The following is an 18,284-nucleotide window of genomic DNA, read 5'->3' as shown; positions in this document are numbered from 1 at the left end:
GGCGCAGTTTCTACATCAACAACACTCCTGGTTCACTGATTTACATCAATAAAGGATTTTTTAAGCAAAATTAAAAACAAATTTCCATTTTATGTTCCCAGAGGATGAACCACTGTGACTCTCCATGACCTTATCTATAGCACCACCCTGAGGGCAAATTCTGTGTTTTACTGCTCTGAACTAACTGTATTTATTTGTCTCCAGATCCCGCCTGTTGCCATCATGCTGTAGAGTTTTCATCTTGTAAAGAAGCTTGTGACCAGGTACGAATACACACACACACACACACACACACACACACATCCACTTACATACACAGACGCCCATCATCAGCCCATTAAAGGCGGCCGATGAATAGAGGTTTTTGAAGGGGAGTAGTGTAAAGTTTTTTTGTCTCTTGGGTCTTTGAAGTACAAAATAAAAGTTCTGCTTCACCCTGTTACAATTGAGGAGCAGGTGACGCTCTCTCTCTCACTTTCCCTCTTTCTCTCTCTGTCTCTATCTATCTCCGAAGCCCTCATGTCCTTCTTTATGGCGCTAGACACATAAAGAAGATGTGAAAGAAGCTTTTCTCTGCAAGCAACAAACAGGCAGAGTTCAAACCTTATTCCTGCTTTTGAAGTGGGAAGAGGGAGGTGTGTGTCGGAGAGGAGGGGCTCTGGGCAATCATTGAAGAAGGTGCTTGGACAGGATTTATTGTGCTCTTATTGGTTGGCATTATCATTTTGAAGCCAGAGAAAGGCAGACGAAGGGATGTCATCATGTCAGGATGACAGGACATCCAATGACAGATGAAAATGGAAAAAGAGGGGTGGAATGACATTGCAAAAGAAAGTGTTTAAAAGCAAAAGAAAAAAGTGAAAAAGATGAAAAGTTGGTAAGTTGGTAAGCGTAGTTTAGTGTCAGGGTTGTAGGTGGGGTGGATGTCAGGCACACGTTGTAATCACCAGGACAGTTTTAGCTCCAATGGCCTCAGGCCTAGTTACACCCAGTAAATAAGCAGTTTGTCAAAAGTTCAGGTGTTTCAATACAAAGAACAATAAGGCCAGCGGAGGTTTCCTCTTTCATTTACATATATAAATAAATCGGAGGAGACATGACTCCAAGCTCTTTTGATACTGTTGAACTGGCAGTTTTATATAAAGTGTCGATAAAATGAAGTGTTGAATACTGCAAATTTCGACATCATATTGTCTCCTCAGCTTCTTTCTCTCATTAACAACTGTTTTATGGTCACATAAGATCAGTGATGCATTTTCAGACAGTCTCTACCCAAAGGCCTTTAATCCAGGGACTGAGTTGTACACATGAAATGTGAAAAAGATAGAAGATTAGGTCCAAACCAAGTACTTGGCTTAACATGTACAATCCCTGCGAAGATGTAGAAGCAACAAACATCCAAACTCCAGCCAGCTCCTACCTCTCCAGGAATGGCTGATTGCTGACCGAGGTGGGTGGGAATGTTAGTCACTGAAAAGTATAGCCCGTCTTAAATATAAACCACAGTTAAGGTCTTCAAGTCTCCCACAGTTTTATATTTGACAAAATATGCCAAAAGGCCAAAAAGATTTTGTGAAAAAACATTTAAATCCATGTATTAAACCCTATAAACACTCATAAATACAGTATCATGATTTCATTTGAAACATCTGTTGTGTTATGTCTTCATTTTTTAGTGTACAACTCATACATTTAAAATATCTGACTGGGTATGATTTATATCTTACATCTCTGGGAATCACTTGTAAAGTACAACAAAGTTAATTATATCAGAACGATGAAAGTAAGAGTGAGGTTTTTATTGGAAGTCGGGTAGGGACCTATTAAAATGGCACTAGAGCGGAGAAAATACTTTCTAAAAGGTTGTTTTCCCACATCTGCAGGTTTCAATTTCAACCAAACCCCACAGGAGTTAATTCTACTGACTGACAAACCGTCAAATACATAGAAAGCATCAGTGGAATCAGCTGTTTTTGACTTTGGTTTGAAGAAAAACTTGCTGACTCTCATGGTGCACGACTGGAAGCCATTGCTGTGCTGAACTGTTTTTCTTCGGCATGCAGTGTTTGATGGGCCCAGTGCTGGAGAAAGAGCCTGTCAGTCTGCCAGCCAGCACTTATTCACCTTTCATACAGACAGACAGGGCGTCTTACAAACAGCCCACTTGGCTCATTGGGGTTCAGTTTCGGCCTTTTGTTACATCGGAGAGATTTCGTCTTTGATTATCTGCCAGCAAATCAATGTCGCCTCGCTTGCTGTTGTGTTTCTCCGTCACTTCGGCGGGGATGTAAAGGCATATGGAAAAGGAGCAGATGAAGTTACTGTCAATCTGCCCCGCATTCCTCTGATTTAGTTCCCTCCGACAAAGGCCAGTCCAAGAACACTTGATTGCAACCATATTACGAGCACCTGCAGCCTGGCCCCAAGGAACAGAATCAGCTCCGAATGGGCAGGGGTGTACAAACAGAACTGAGTGCTATGAGTTGAAATGAAAACGTTCTCAGCTGTCCAACATCTCTGTGAACAACAAAGAGCCCATCAATTTGTCAAGTTTTCTCACTTTATCAGCAACGCAGAGCTGAATTTCCTCTGCTTTTAGCTCTGATTTGGTCTCCACGAACCCACAGAAATATATTCAAATTATCTTGATGTACACAACATGGAGGAATTGTAAATGAATATAAATATCAATAACTGGTTCAGAGACCTTTTTTTTTTTTTTTTTTGCCTTGAAGATATAGGAGATATGGTCCTGATTGTTGGCATTCTTGTTATTTGCAATGTCTATTTTGTTGTGGTTGTAAATCATTTGCCACAGTCACACTGAAGGACATGGAAAAGAGGAGAATACATCTTAACTGCCACTGTATGTGCACAGCGAGATTGAAAGCAACCTGCTCAGTGTCTAAGACAAACCAATAAGAGCTTGTAAAATAATCACAAACCATTTGGGCGAAAAAGGAAAAAACAGCAGGCGTTTCAGCCTATTGCGCAATCCCTTAAATTGATGATATTTTCCAAAAGGATAATACCGCAAGCCAACTAAATTACTTGCAAATATCTATCACGTCTCTATGTTCATGTTTGACTGAGTTGTGACTCTGCAAGGGAGGTGATTTTCGATGAAAATAACATGCACTAAAGGTTTTTAGTCATCGAACTGTATCGGAGTCACTACTGTGCCGACTGTGTTGATCCCGCGGCTCCCTAACGACAGCACTTTGCCTTGTTTTAGAGCAGCTCACGCCGTATCTTTGCCTCCCATCCCTCTCTTCCACTTTCCCCTGTGCCTTGCAGTTTGAAAACCTCTGGCCTTCACCAAACAGCGCACTTGAACTGGATGCAGAGCAGCCAGTATTTTGAATCACTGTGATGGCTAATAGCTACAGAAGAAATGAAATGATCCACAAAAACAACGAGTCCTCCCTTCACTCCGAGCGTGCGAGGCTGTAAATCTGATTCGCTTGGTTTCATGACTTCACACTTTAGCCAGAGAGTGTTGGCAGCGGCTGCATTCTCCCAGGCTCTCCCCCTGTATGTTCACTCGGCACTTGGACGTGTTATATCTAAGTGTGTGTGTGTTTCTGTGTGTGTGTGAGACTACGTGCCACAGACTTGTAGATGTCTTGCTGATGTTCAAGTGAGCATGTCTTTGAGAAGTGTTGGTACTGACTCCATTATGCAGTGCTTTCCCATTGTCTGATGGGATTCCTCAGTGCTGGAGAACAGCATGATACAAGGCTAAAGATGCAGGGAGATCATTTTTATTGTCATGTGGATGAAAGTGAATGTAATCTACTGTGTCTGCTGATGGTGGTCTGTACCAATGAGTCAGTGATGATGTTTGGAAGTGGGAAAGTGTTCTGAATGTTTGTCCCTTTTTTTTAAATTAGAGTGTGTGTCGGGGTCATTTAACCAGGTCAGAGAGAGACTCTACCTGATTCAATTTCAATTCAAATTCATTTAACCGATTCTGTTGCTGGAGTCAATCGCTTTTAGTGGTGAAAATGGGAGGTGTTATGTTGCCATGGAGATGGTATATATACGGTTATTTTCCCCACCGTTTTTATGCTTGTATTTCATCACCTTCTGCACTGTGAATTGACACTGCATCTGCAAGTGAGGACCTAAGGTCTTACGGTTTCCAGTGATTAACTTTAACGTATAAAAACTGCGTAGAACTCCTACTTCTCTACAGTGAGCATTCAAGACTGGGTTGTTTCAGCTTCTAAGATTTGTCTTTGTCTTTTCATTTCATCCCAGTGGAACAAGATTTTCAGTCCGTAGAATAATGAATTATATCTGAGGACAATTTCACTATTTTGTGTCCTTCCTAATTTTTGATTGAAAATGTGCAAACCTTTCTGCAGGCCCTCACGTGCACCCATAAAATAAAAAATGTGTTTATATTAAATGCGTTCTTTGCTTCTGTCCTGCAGCTTGCTACTATAAAGAGTGAGTCTCGTCTGAAGCATCTCCTCCAGAGGTTACCCAGTTACTGTCCGGAGTCGATGGTAAGTACGCTGCCTGAACACCATCCTGCACTGGCAACATTGTTATCCACAGAAATGTCCCAAAGTTATGTGGAATTGATATTACGTATGTATACGGACTAATGGCATTTCTTCGTGGGCTGTAGCATGAAGATTGAAGATTAGCTGTGTGGGAGCAAAATGTTGAAATTCCTCGAACGAAAACATGATAGTGATGATTACAGTCTGAATAGCAATTGGTAGGCCTCCGCTGTGATGTTGACAATGATTAAGATGCAATGATCTGATGTCTAGTTGTGTTGTTCTCAGTCAGTGTTGAAACAAAATCAGCATTATCCTTCTCAGTGGATTTAAACAGGAAGTGGGTTGGTGGTTATGGTTACCAGGACTCTGTAGCACCTATTTAAACCACACACAGACTCAGTCCTTCCTCCCACCAGAGCTAATTACAACGTAGAGAGGCTGGTTTGGAGCTTGTCTCCTCTCTCCCCGACAGTCTACTAGAACCACACCAATAATTAGACTTAGATGACCTTAGGTGCTTTCTATCATAACAGTGCACACATAATGCAGATAAAGTCAGTTATGAATCGGTTTTCTTCTGTTATTTCCACACTGTCATGGCTATTCAGCAATCCTTTTGGTTAAATGAAAGACATAGCATCACATTATTGAATAATTTGAACTTCAACACACAGAGCATAAAAGAATAAGACAGAAATTAGCATTGAATATAATATGAATATGAAACTTTTATGGAAAAATCCAGAGAGTCTGTTAGTTTGAAGTGTGTTAGTTTTAATCTAAATCTGCCTCAGGTTACAGCTCAAGGTTTCCTATTTAAATGACATTTAAGAAAAACATCTACACCTGTAATTCGTAACGCATATTGCTTTGAGTGTTTCTTGTTGTTGACACCCAGTCAGGAGAGTGGGCGAGACTACATCAATTTCAAAAGGTTTTTGGACTAAAACAAGGCTAAGAGCATTTCCAAATTGCTCTGTTTTCTTGGCTCAAAAACCCTGCATCAGTGTGGACCGGAGCTAAAAGCACGTCCAAAGGTATACGCTTTTAATACGAAACTGTAGCAGTGTGGATGCAACTTTTTTCTGGCCATCCAATGTCTCTCCCTGATTGTTTATATTATGGGGTGTAGTGGAAGTCATTAAGACAGCAGTGTGTGGCGTTACTGTACACAGACTTTATACTCCAGTTGCCTTCCTGTGAAGATCGCAAGATGAGAATTGAGAAAGCTCAGGAGGAAGCTTTTGCTGAGTTGGTGTATGCAAGATAAGGAATAAACCTTCAAGTGTGCAACCAAAAAATGACAGTTCAATTACGGAGAACGAGAGTAAGGGGCATATTCGTATCTAGCATGTGCTGTTTTTATTGAAAGGCTCCAGCCAACTGTATACTGTTAGGAATGGACAGCATAGAGCATGTCTGAACTTTTCAGAGAAGTAGTACCAATAAGTTCTCTTTTTGCCCTGATGAAAGCAAAACTGCAAAGAAAACAGTGTTTAATTGGTGACATGTGGCACTTTCCAATTCTGCGGTCATATCAGCCTTAAACAAAAGAGAAAAACTAATAATAAAAACATGTATTAGTTGAACACCCAAAGCCCCGGCTCTCTGGATAGACTGTGAGTATTTCTGGTTAGGCTCAGCTAAACTGCACCATCATTCTTCCTGGCCTATTCTTGGCTTATTGGCCCCTGCTTACTCACAAATCATGTTCTTCATTTAAAGACACTGATACTTCACAGGTTGCCTTATAAATGATGGTGATGTCCATTGACGGAAACCTTTGTTTCCCAGCCAAGGCACCCGGGCGGAGTGGTAACAGTGACATGTTTGCAGAAGTGACCTGCATGGAAGGGTTATATCCTCCATTCTGCCATTTCTATGTGTGTGTATTTCTATTTCTCTGTGCTGCTGTCCCGATTGGTGTCTCCGTCCCTTAGGCAGAGGAGACAGAGACACTTATTGGTGATGATTAATCCCACAATTTTTGACCACAAAACCAGAGGGAGTTTCATAGGATTCATATGTTTTCATGTTGGTAAACATTGTTTTGATCCAAGGAATGTAGCATTTGTTCTCCCCACTTCCTCCACATTTCACATCTTCAATGGTGTTTTGGTTTTATTCTTTCCTTTTTATTTGATTTCTTTTTTTGCCCAAACCAAGGAGTAAGTGGACAGTTAGTCCACTCCTAAACACAGCGCCAATGTAATCCCACCGCACAGCAGAAAATTATAAACACCATCCCTGATCCAAACCTGAAATATTTCGATTGGACATTTTTGAAATAAGCCAAAGGGCTGTGTTCTCTCTCTCCATAAGGATGGAAGAATTATAGCTTTCATTTCTACAGGAGTTGCAACAATGCTTGGACTAATATTCAGTAACACTGAATTCCAATGTCAGTTTATGCTCTGGCAAGACTTCATCCTTAACATTTGAGATATGCTGTAATAGTCAGTCTTGAAAACAGCGGGAGGACGAGCCGGGTGAACAATGAGGAGTATATTAACTATGAAATCTATGAAATTTTCCCCTTTGACAGGGCAACACGGCACTGTTTAAATACTTTCTGCTGTGATATTCACTGTGAAGTGTTGTGTAACATGCACAAATGTTGAATTAATCTTTCTACTCCTTTGCCTTTTAGAATGAACTGTGGATGTGCATCAACTCTACACTTCCAGGTAAAGAGAAATACCAATATTAAAGCCAGAAGTATTCGATTTATTTTTGAATTTTAGAACTTTAAGTTGTGATTTTTTTTATTTATTATTTTTTATTTTTTTCAATGAGCTGCATTAAATATGTTGGAGGAGTATTGGTAGTGGCGAATCCAAAGACAAATCGACTCACAAATTCTGCCGTTCCCTTCCAGTTCTGCTGAGCAATTCACATTTTCTTGTGTTGTTAAAGCTGTTAAAGTTTTGCCTGCAGCTGTTTTATTTTGACACGAGCATGATGCGTGAAAGTTTTTAGCTCAACCTAATGGAATGTTTATCAGCTAGTTTATATCAGATATTTGACTTAAATATGACAAAACAAGTGCTAAAAATATTATATATATATATTTAACTTCCAGTCAAGCTGTAGGTTGTCAAATGTGTGTGATGTTCAGCTAAGTGGTCAAAAAAAAAATTAGGGATTTGTGCAGATAGATTTGTAATATTTCTAATATCAATTCCAATATTAAAAACTTGAGAAAGGGGTCTATTGTTTTTAAATTCCGCCTGAGGAGGAATTTAAAACCCTCGACTGGATGTTTTTTCCTATGCATTCTTGACTGACTGCTCATCACATTTATATGATTAAAGCAAAAGTGCATACAGTAAATCAAAAGGAAGCACTTTGACTGTAGTTGTGACATGAAACATGATGTTTCACCCAAGCTCTATCTACTGTGTGTATCTGGTTGCATGAGAAGAGCTGCGAGGAGAGCTCGCCCTGACCGCAGCTGAGAGCAAGCAGTGGCCTCAAAGGCCTAAATCCTGCAGCCGGTGCTTGGAACAAATCTGCCTGTCAGAGGCCTAATTGCCTCCAGATTGGGAGGTATAGGGTTAGGGTTAGGTGTTCCACTAAACACCGGTGTGCAGACAGCCGTAGGAGTCAGAAAAGATTGAACCTGTTAAGGAAAATGCCACCCTCAGATCCTGTCAGGCTGAGATATCATCGATGCTCTGATGTTCACTACATTCCAACAGTTTTCAGGGTGTAACCACTTCCCAAAGTTCTAGCGTCATTTAATGACTACTTCGTTGCACTGAATTCCTGGTCACAACTTTTGCACAATGCATTGTACCTTGTTGGAGCTCTAAATGTAACATGTCTAATTACCGCTATGTAAAAGTACAAGTAACCTAGCGTGTAGTTTCACGGTGATGGTTGTCTATGTTTATGTTATAGCACTTGAAGCACAAAGGGTATTCACAAGCGTAACCAAAATATAAGTATGATAAAAATTAATGTAGCATAGCTAAAGTCAACATTAGACCAACAGCTTTAAGCTTTTTGACACACAGATTTGCTTTTCCTCAACATCATAATTCAACATAATTCTGTCGTCCTGGGTTATAGTGAAGCAGGAACACCCAAGGAACCATTTTATACTTGAGAAAAAAAAAAAAAAAAGCCACTAATGCCAAGCTAATGTGATTATTTTGGTGTGTTTCATACACGCCTAGTATTTTCAGCTGATTGCAACTTTTTTCAAACACAAGACATGAAATAAATGCAGTCCTCTTATGACTGTTGTCTGATGGATTTTGTGTGAAATTACATGAAGTCTAGGCCCAGTGTAAGCTAACCGACATGATCTATGCATCGCATGTGTTTGACTCTGGTCTTCGATTTGTCTCCAGGAGTATCCAGGAAGTCAGACGGCTGGGTGGGGCTGGGCTGCTGTGAGTTGGCTATTTCGGCTGAGTGTCGAAGGGAATGCAGACAGGTGAGAAACTGCAGTAATGTTCGTATGACTATGTTCAGTTTTCTTTGTTAAAATTAAGTCACTAGCAGTTTCAGCTGTGTTCCAACTTTTATCCAGGTGTAGGTCTGTTCTTCTCAACTAGTATTCATGTTTACCTTCTTCAATGTTTGTTTCCTTTTTCCTTATAGGCCTCATCTAAAAATGACATGACAAAAGTATGCAAAAAAGTCACGGAGGTAAGTTCATGGGGATTTCAGAAGTAAAACAAATTCGGTACCTGCAGGTTACCTGGTTCAGACAATTGCTTTTCAAATCTTTAACTCAAAACTCTATTGTGTGTATCTGATTGCATGAAAAGAAATGATAACAAGCCATTAACTAGATGTAACTTTAAGAATTACTAAAAGGGTTAAAGGAATTTGTCAAATTATTGACTTGTTTTATTATTCATACACAATAAAATTAGAAATGAAGAAGGAATAAAAAGAAAAATTACCAATCCCAAAATTTTGTACCCAACTGTGAACATTCAACATGAGAGTAGATTAGCTTGTCATCACCCACAATACCGTTTAAGATTGTTGCTTTAAACAGCTACATAGGTTGGGAGCCACTGAGACAGACCTTCAAATGTGATTGTTTTTTAATTATTCTCTGTTGAAATAATGTATTGTCTGACTGTTTTTCTCTTCTCCTCATAGAATTCCCTCTACAGCTGCATCGCCAAAAATGAAAGTAAGTACACACAAGATGAGGAGCGGAAAAGCAACAGTTGCTTAAGACTGATCTCGTCTTTCATCCTCAGCCAATAAATATGCAAACTTCAATGAGCGCATTGATGTGTTTTTGGATGGGCTCGTTTGTGTTCTTTCTCTGTTGCCTTGTCTCCATCTCATTCTTGTGCTTTGTCACACAAACTTGCCATGCACCTGCTCAAGCCAGAATAATGAAGAGGTCTTTATCTGTTCAAGGACTGGGCTTAGTGAAAAAGAATTGATTGTTTTGTGTTGTTTCTGCAGTGGGCTCCACGTGCTGCAGCTATGCAGGGCGTCACACCACCTGTAGGGAGTACTGCCAGGCCATCTTCAGGACAGACTCGACACCCACGGTGTCTCAGATCAACGCCGTTAAAGAGTATTGTCAGAGTCACAGCGCTCAACTGCTCAGCTGCGTCAGCAACTTCACCAAGTCCTATCCAATACGCAGCCCCATAGACAGTAAGTCCATCAATGCCTCACACTTTCTGCAGCATACTTGCTCCTCTACAGTAGCAGTAGAGTCATTACTCCAAAGCAGATTTTTTTTTTTTTTATCAATGAGTGCTCTATAGGTGCATGTGAGCTGTACATATGTGTACACTGCCCCTTCATAGAGGAGGAAAACTGCAGTCAGCTCAGATTCAGTGATTTTTTTTTTTTTTTTGGCAGGGCAGTTAGGGGGGAAAATTTGTTTCTCTGTCCTTCTGATATCATGTTCCGGCTGTTGTTCTGGCCCATCCTTCATTCTATCTGACTTTCGTGATTATTTCACTCGACTTGTGTAAGACGGTAGATGAGAGCCTCCTACTGGAGACTGTTGATCTATTTCTTGACATTAAAAGCAAGATATTGCGAGGAGAAAGTTGCTCCAAAAGCACTGAAGCAGTGTACACCAGACTGCTCCATGAATTTACTGTTTTACTGCAGCGGTATACATCATGTTATAGTACATTTTACAGCAGTCCATCCGTCATTCAGGTCTATACTGCTGCGACCGGGCAGAGGCGACGCACTGCCAGGTGGCTTGTCGGAGAATCCTTCGCACCATGAGCACAGAGCACGAGATCATGGAGGGACTGATCGATGAGTGTGGCTCCCAGCCCCTCCCTCAGGAACCCATGTGGCAGTGCTTTCTTGGCAGCGCCTACCCCCCTTCCCCTCCCGAAGAGGAGACCCCCCACCCCGGCAAGATGGACTGTGCCAAATTGCACTGCTGCTCCAAGGCCAACACCTCACTCTGCAGGTACACCACACAACCAAGCGCAAGATATACTGCAGTACATGGTGGAGTGGAGGCTGATGTGTAATGTGAGTCTGCGCTCTGTTGTGACAGGGACATGTGTCAGGAGATCAGCACTAACTGGGGGAGCCAGACGTGGCAGGACTTTGACCAGCTCTGTGAGTACAACCCAGTGGAGGCAGAGCTCATCAACTGCCTGGCTGATGTTCGGGAGCCCTGCCAACTGGGCTGCAAGGACCTCACCTACTGCACCAACTTCAACAACAGGTCAGATTCCTGACATTCAGTTTCGAACTTTTTCAAAATACCTAGTCCTTCAAATCACAATGAGCCTTCCTTGCTCACAGTCCTCTAAGAAATAAAAGAAATTAAAGTTACCCTGTTCTTCGGAGTATTTCAGAATTAATAAAAAAGAAAAACTACAACAACAGCAAAAATACGAGTTTACAATTAATCCAAAGTAAACATTCATCTTCTTCCACTTATCTATCGGGGGAGTGCTGGAGCAAATCCCAGCTCACACTGGGTGAGGGCGGGTTACACCCTGGACAGGTCGCCAGTCCATCACAGGGCCTAATCCAAAGTATGCTCCAGACAAATAAAAAGGCTAAAAAAAAAAATCTACTAAATTTTCTTATTCTTTTCAGTGAGTCATTATTATAGATTTTCATCAACACAGCAACATGTGTTCTGTCTTGCTGTGTTAATGTGAAGCTTTTTAAAAGATTTTTTTGTTTACTTAGTTCACGCGAGTTTGGAAGGAAAACTTACTCTTTAAAAGCGTTTCTAAATATGTTATAATATAACTCTGGATTTACATGTCAACAGGCAGTAATTACTTCCAGTCAAGTTGACATTTCAACACTTCCACGAATTTCCCTTATTCTACAGCTGATACTTTAAAAACTGCTTGCATTTACTACTATAACTTCAACTGTCTTCACGTTGCTTTGCTTACTAGTTAACACTAGAACATACAATCAAGCCGTTTTCAGTGTTGAATGAAATGGCATTGAATTTACATTCAAAGTTTTATATGTAATGAAAATGTATCTGTTTTTCAACTTTTACACTTAAACAGTTGATTTACCTGCTTTTGGGCTAAGCTGAAGGTAAAGTTTGAAATCCTACGTTTTCAGCTGACACCTCAGCTACCCTCAGTGCTTCAATATCAGCTGAAACTTCAACTCTATATTCAGATTTTGTATAAGATACTACGCCCATACGCTATTTTATGTGTATGCTTAACTCTTGATAGAGTGCACCCAAGTGAGCACCCATTTAATTTCTTTTTCTTACGTCTTTACGCAAGTGTTTGTGTGAAAATGCAAAAAGAAAAGACATTGATCTCCCAAGAGTGACTCTAAAGTAATCAATGCCACAGCATGTTATTCACCCTTTCTACAAATGGGGGGCAAAAGACCATATGGAATGGGTTCAAAGGCTACACCGGGAAGGCACACTAATGCACGCACATCAAAACAAACTTAAATAAACCTATTATATACTCACAGCAGTCCGCTGGTCACCTGGTGAGTGAGGCAACCACAGACCCCTGACCTGAGCTTCAATCAGAAAGTCTGGCATGAATGAAATGAAACTCATGTAAAATTTATTTTGTGGAGTTTGGCGAAAGATTTTGCATTATTCACTTTTAAATTCATTAAAGCTTCATGTGGTTTTGAGGAGAATTCATGGTGATCTGAACAATCTGTAATCCTTAGAATATAGCATTACGAAATAGAGTCAAACCAGGGAAGATGGGAGTCATTATAATCTGCTGCTCCCAAACCAAACAAACATATATTATTTCTGGATGTCAGCCGAGTCTTAGGCTTAATGTAGCCCAGGACGCATTTCTCCTCACACTCCTAAAAGAATGTGGCTGCATGTGGCCATTTCACCCCCCAGACCCTGATAAGAGTGATTGGATTTCAACATGTCTTGAAATCCCTTGCACCTTTACTTAGGGAGTACTCAGGACTGTCCCCATGTTGTTTTAAGCCCAAGTGGATTTTACCCTAAGCTTTCTGTTATTTTTCACAAAGAAAACCATTTGACAAATGGCAGTTTAGACCATGATGGCATGGAGTTCCTGCTGTGGCATTTTGGGACTTGATGTTCAAGCAAACAAACTATGTGAAAGTCTCTTTGATGGGCTCCAGGAGAGCCCTGTGCAGCTTTCTCCTCCCCCGAGGGGTTCAAACACTAGGCTTTGTAGCCGGGAGCAGCATGGAATACAAACACAGGCCTGGAGGTGGTGTTTCAGGGTGAAGGAGCATGGGGCTAATAACTGTGTGCATACGGGTGTCTGTCTTTCTGTGTCTGCATGGGAGTCAGACAAAGAAAAGCATTTCAGTCTTAAATTAGAAGCGAACCTAAATCCATCACACCAGTACAGATTAACAGCATTGTGCCCAAAACTGTTTGGACTCACGTACTCATTAATTGTTTTAACTGTTTCAGCCTGTTAGCCTATTTGCACTCAGTGGTTAGAATGACACACTGCAACACTCTTTCCCAGACCATTAAAGGAGTAGTTATTTGTGCCTGTGAAAGAATGGCAGAGATAACCTGTAGCTGTGTACCTTTTCAGAGGCATTGCAGGCAGGCAGGGTGAAGCCTCCTCCTCCAAACAATAGTTGATAGATTGAGAGATGAGGTGATTTCACATGCTGTTTGCTGATCAAATCTAAAAAGCATTCACTTGAAATCCTTTTCAAATTTCGCACCACGTGACCCCCTGTGGCTATGCAAATGCCAATAATTTAATTTTGCAAATGGCACATTCACACGTTCAGTAACAGAGTTCAAACTCTACACGCGCTGTTCAGTGCAGTTCAGAAAATCACAATGTAATAGAAACAAATTGCTTTTTTGAACTTGTGCATCTGGAAAGCAGACCATGTTTCTGTGTTCATATTAAACAGCTCGGCCTGCCAGCCTCCATTACTGAACACAGCAACGCAGATCTTAACAGAGTTGCTCTTAATAAAAATCAACAGACTGGACGATTCAGCCCCTGGTTCGAAGAAAACTATTGGTGGAACATTTTGAGGTTGAATACAGCTAAACATCTACGGTTACACAGATACACAAGCACATGGTTGCTTCAAGGTAAACAAAGCAGGCACTCATCAGGAGTGAATGGAATGATAGAACCACACCCAGGACTTCTGCCTGGGACGTTCTCCCTTTAAACCACCAATTAGCTGACTCACTTGAGACCAAACCCACCAATCAGACATCAAAGACACTTCCTGATGCAGTGGAATAGAAAAACAGCCCTCACCTTCTCTAAAGGGACTTGAGCCCTCTCTGTGAGGCTGCAAGCTCACAGCCACCAAAACACCTTCTCCTGCAAAAAGCCAGACACAGGCCTTAAGACTTAAGACGTTAATTTTTTTTTCTTCTTCTTTCTGAGCACACTTCATAATTACAATCTTTCTCTTACAGTTTCAAAAAACTTTTGAAATTTTGAAATGAAAATAAACGTTTATTTCGCTGTCACATCTTGTAAAGATGCATCAGTCTGTCTGTCTGTCTGTCTGTACACAGGCCCACAGAGCTTTTCCGCAGCTGCAACGTCCAGTCAGACCAGGGTGCCATGAACGACATCAAGCTGTGGTCCAATGGGACAATCAAGATGCCATTCATGAACATCCCTGTGCTGGACATCAGGAAGTGCCTACCGGACATGTGGAAGGCTGTGGCCTGTTCCCTGCAGATTAAACCCTGCCACAGCAAGTTCAGAGGCAGTGTTATATGCAAGTAGGTCAACAATCATGTTTAACATTCACCTCCAGGCCACTCATTCTACATTCTTCTAATGTAGACATGAGTAGTCATCAGCCTGTATCATCGCTTCCCAAAGTGACCAGGACTTTTTTTCTAATTTCCTTGTGCTCCAGTTAATCCAAAATCAACACTTCCTCTTCACACTTAATTCAATTATTGGATTTTGGTGTGACCGCACAAACCGCATTGGTCAGGACTTCACACAGCAACTATCAAAAAACTTTTGTACAAAAGGTTCATATTTAATGTGACTGGATAAGCAGGGATGTGATCTAAAAATGTGTATAGCAGAGTAAAACAACTGCAAGGTGGAGGGGGGGTTACATTTTATTTAACCATCCAACAAGCACTCCTGATGAACCATTCTGGCAAATTTAGTTGGAAATTTTAGTGACTTGAGAGAGTGTGCGGTACTTAGACTCTAAAACCTTTCTGTTGACCTTTCAAAAGTATTCCCAAGAGTCACTTTTTGGCTGCTTAGCCTTTTTGCAATCATTTAAATTGTGATCAGTGCTGCTCGGGCCATAAAATATGCCCTTCTCTTTATTATCCTTATTTATTTGTCCTCTACATCTCATTAGTGGTTTGCTTTTCTTTGAGCTCATGTGTCACTAAGTTACCTTAGGGTTCGACTCATCCATTCCTTTTCCACCGCTCCATCCTGCACAATATAAACTAATGTAGTAGGTAATGAGTGATGAGAATATAAATGCAACAGCCTGGTGCTTGACAGACAGGTGGGGGCCCTGCCCTTTGCTCAGGATCTGCTGTGTCATGTCTGGAGTGTGTGTGGGTGTGTGGGTGTGTGCGTGCGTGCGCACACTGCAATACATTGCTCCCGCCCTGAAGCTGAGTGTCTTGTTCAGTCATTTGTCAGACACAGCCTCTCTCTCAGGTTTTAATCCTCCGCTCATCTTGAATGGCATTACACCTTCCTACTGCCACAGGCGGTGTCTTGGCATAGTCTCTCACTCTGCACCCAGTCCGGCTTCCTACCTTCACTACCATCCAGTCACTCATGGCCACTCTGTGTTGCGTTATGTGCGTTTGCTCTGTTTATGTTATCATTATCTCGTATCCATCCTTAGGTCAGATTGTGTGGACATCCTGACCCAGTGTGGGGACAGGAAACGTTTCCATGAAGGACAAACACCAGAGAGGATCTGTGAGCTGCTGTCTCCCATTGATGACCCTGAACGCTGCATTCCCCTCCACAGATACCTCAGTGAGTCACGACACAAAGACAGCAGTATATGATCATCATTTATGAGCAGCAGTCATTCATTCCTGCAGTGAAATCTACAGGAAATACCTTACCAAAGAAAAAAAAAAAGAAAAGCAATGAGATTTTTTTTTTTTTTTACTCTGTTTTAAGCAGTTGAAGATGAATGAATGAATGAATGTTTTCAGCCATTGGTTCAGTCTGATTCAGCCTGATCATCAAGTGAATTGATTTACAGCCACTAGAGGGCAGAACACACGGGATCTGATTGCAGTGGTGTTTGAAATTAACGTCATCTCTAACAGCGGCTTGGTCCATTGCTTTGGCCCAGACCAAAATAGTTCAGCAACTATTGAACATTCTTGAATAGTCCAGGGTTCACTTTGCGCAATGTCAGCAGGGATTTGCTGTAGTCCCCTGCATCCCAGGACGGATAACCAGTATGGATGGGGGTTGGATGAAACTCTCAATGTGTCCTGAGGATGAGAGAAATGCACGTTATCCCTTGAGTTTTCATCTCATACGACCATCAGGCAAATCTTTGCATTTTTCAGTAAATTGTCTAAACGATTGATCATCATAAAACTTGGCTCAGACATTGGTAATATACCGATTCTAGTATATGACAGGTTATAATAGTGGCATTTCCATAAGCTGCATTATACTTAGCTAATTAGCAAAGGTAGTCTGTTGAGGGACATCACAAAGCTCTGGTGCTAAAGTCAAAGTCCGATTTTAAATTCTTTTTTTTTTTTTTTATTTAACAAATCAAGTCTTTAGGTCACATGATTCGAGCAGTGGTGATTTCACTCAAAGTTAGCATAAAAATATAGCTTGCAACCTTTTTGTCAATTAAGTTTTCCGCTGGCTGGTTTTGTCTTGCAGGTGTCGTAGGTAACAGTCACCATAAAAGCCATTTGTTTTCTAATTGGGCTGTTACTAAAACAATTCTAATAATTTAACTGATACACCCTCAAATTTCCAACTCTTTTCTACACACCTTCTCCAGCCCCCAGTTCCCTCAGCAACAACATTGTTGAGGAGGTCATTCACCCTTGTAACCCCAACCCCTGCCCCAGCAACCACTTGTGCCAGGTCAACAGGAAGGGCTGCCTTGATGAACTGAACTGTCAGCCATACCTCTGCGTACCAGGTAGGACCAACTGTCGTTGCTGGACATTCTAAACCTTGCTCCCTCGAATAGCGCACTCATTTCATTTTTTGTGTGCGTTTGTGTGTCCTCAGGCTGTAAACTGGGTGAGGCTTCTGAGTTTCTGGTGCAGCAGGACGCTCGTATCCAGGTGCCAACTCGCACGGGTCCAGCTGGGTGCTATGAGGTGTGCAGCTGTGGTCCCAGTGGGCGTCTGGAGAACTGCGTGGAAATGCCTTGTGTGGACATCGACAAGCCCTGCCTCATAGGGGGACAGAGGAAGAGTAAGACAATCCTAACACCTTTTGTAGAGTTGTAGTTCTTACTTACATTTAGTACCGTAAATCTAGTTTTAGGCCACTATTGGCAAACCAGTGTCCCTTGAAGAATCTTATTTATTCAGTCATCAAAAAATGTGTTATAGTTATCACTTCCTGAGTAGGAGAGAGTAATACAATTTGGACAAGTATGACTAAACTGCAGCATGTAAATTAGAAAAGTGGGGCAGTTTTCGTTTAATGCCACGCAGATAGGAGATTGGAGTGGATGTGTGTGATAGAAGAAGAAGTCGTCACACTCTGACATGCCCTAACAAGATTTTACTTATATGTCCACATTGATCAATTTGTCCTTAAAGCATGTTCACTTCCCCCACACTTGCTTTTCTAAGTTTAAACTTTTTTGTTAAGTGAAGCAGTGAATTGAAGCAGTCAGCAGCACTTAAATCGACCCATAGATTTTACTCATTTGGTGAAACTGCTGACCTGCTGATGAAATTAACTAATGAAATTAGCTGAGCCAATCTGACAGAGGAGCATTATCAGTAATATCATTATGAGGTAAAGGGCAGTCCATCAAACTGATGTTTAATCATGATGTAGAGCATTTAAATTGTATTATATATGTAGCTGTAATTACAAAACATGCTAATCAGATAAGAAATTATCCAAATAGTCTTGTTAGGTTATAATATAACTGTGAAAAAGCAAGAACTGCTGGTTGAGATGGTTTTTCCAACTTCCTCATCCATAGATATTAGAATGGATGTCTGAAGTGCATGATTGGGACAGATCCATAGCTGACTATGAGTCCAAAGAGAGAACCCAGGATGGATTTGGTCTCTACATTTACTCTGTATCATAGGTGACCTTCTATTAACAGCTTTTTTGATATAAA

At 41.2% G+C, this 18,284-nt stretch overlaps 1 protein-coding gene across 1 annotated transcript in view; it reads left to right on the top strand.

The window, feature by feature from the left end:
• reck (reversion-inducing-cysteine-rich protein with kazal motifs) overlaps positions 1-18,284 on the top strand; it is a 64,894-nt gene that overhangs the window by 20,493 nt on the left and 26,117 nt on the right. The window contains exons 2-14 of the mRNA XM_029529289.1: positions 205-263; positions 4,440-4,514; positions 7,168-7,204; positions 8,876-8,961; positions 9,129-9,176; positions 9,642-9,675; positions 9,960-10,157; positions 10,677-10,941; positions 11,032-11,205; positions 14,497-14,709; positions 15,825-15,961; positions 16,968-17,111; positions 17,204-17,392. Of these exons, the coding sequence (XP_029385149.1) occupies positions 205-263; positions 4,440-4,514; positions 7,168-7,204; positions 8,876-8,961; positions 9,129-9,176; positions 9,642-9,675; positions 9,960-10,157; positions 10,677-10,941; positions 11,032-11,205; positions 14,497-14,709; positions 15,825-15,961; positions 16,968-17,111; positions 17,204-17,392 (1,659 nt within the window). The remainder of the gene's footprint in view (positions 1-204; positions 264-4,439; positions 4,515-7,167; positions 7,205-8,875; positions 8,962-9,128; positions 9,177-9,641; positions 9,676-9,959; positions 10,158-10,676; positions 10,942-11,031; positions 11,206-14,496; positions 14,710-15,824; positions 15,962-16,967; positions 17,112-17,203; positions 17,393-18,284) is intronic.

The sequence above is a fragment of the Echeneis naucrates genome, chromosome 20 (genome assembly GCF_900963305.1).
Source record: "Echeneis naucrates chromosome 20, fEcheNa1.1, whole genome shotgun sequence".
Lineage (NCBI taxonomy): Eukaryota > Metazoa > Chordata > Actinopteri > Carangiformes > Echeneidae > Echeneis > Echeneis naucrates.
This window is presented reverse-complemented; position numbering and strand designations above follow the sequence as displayed.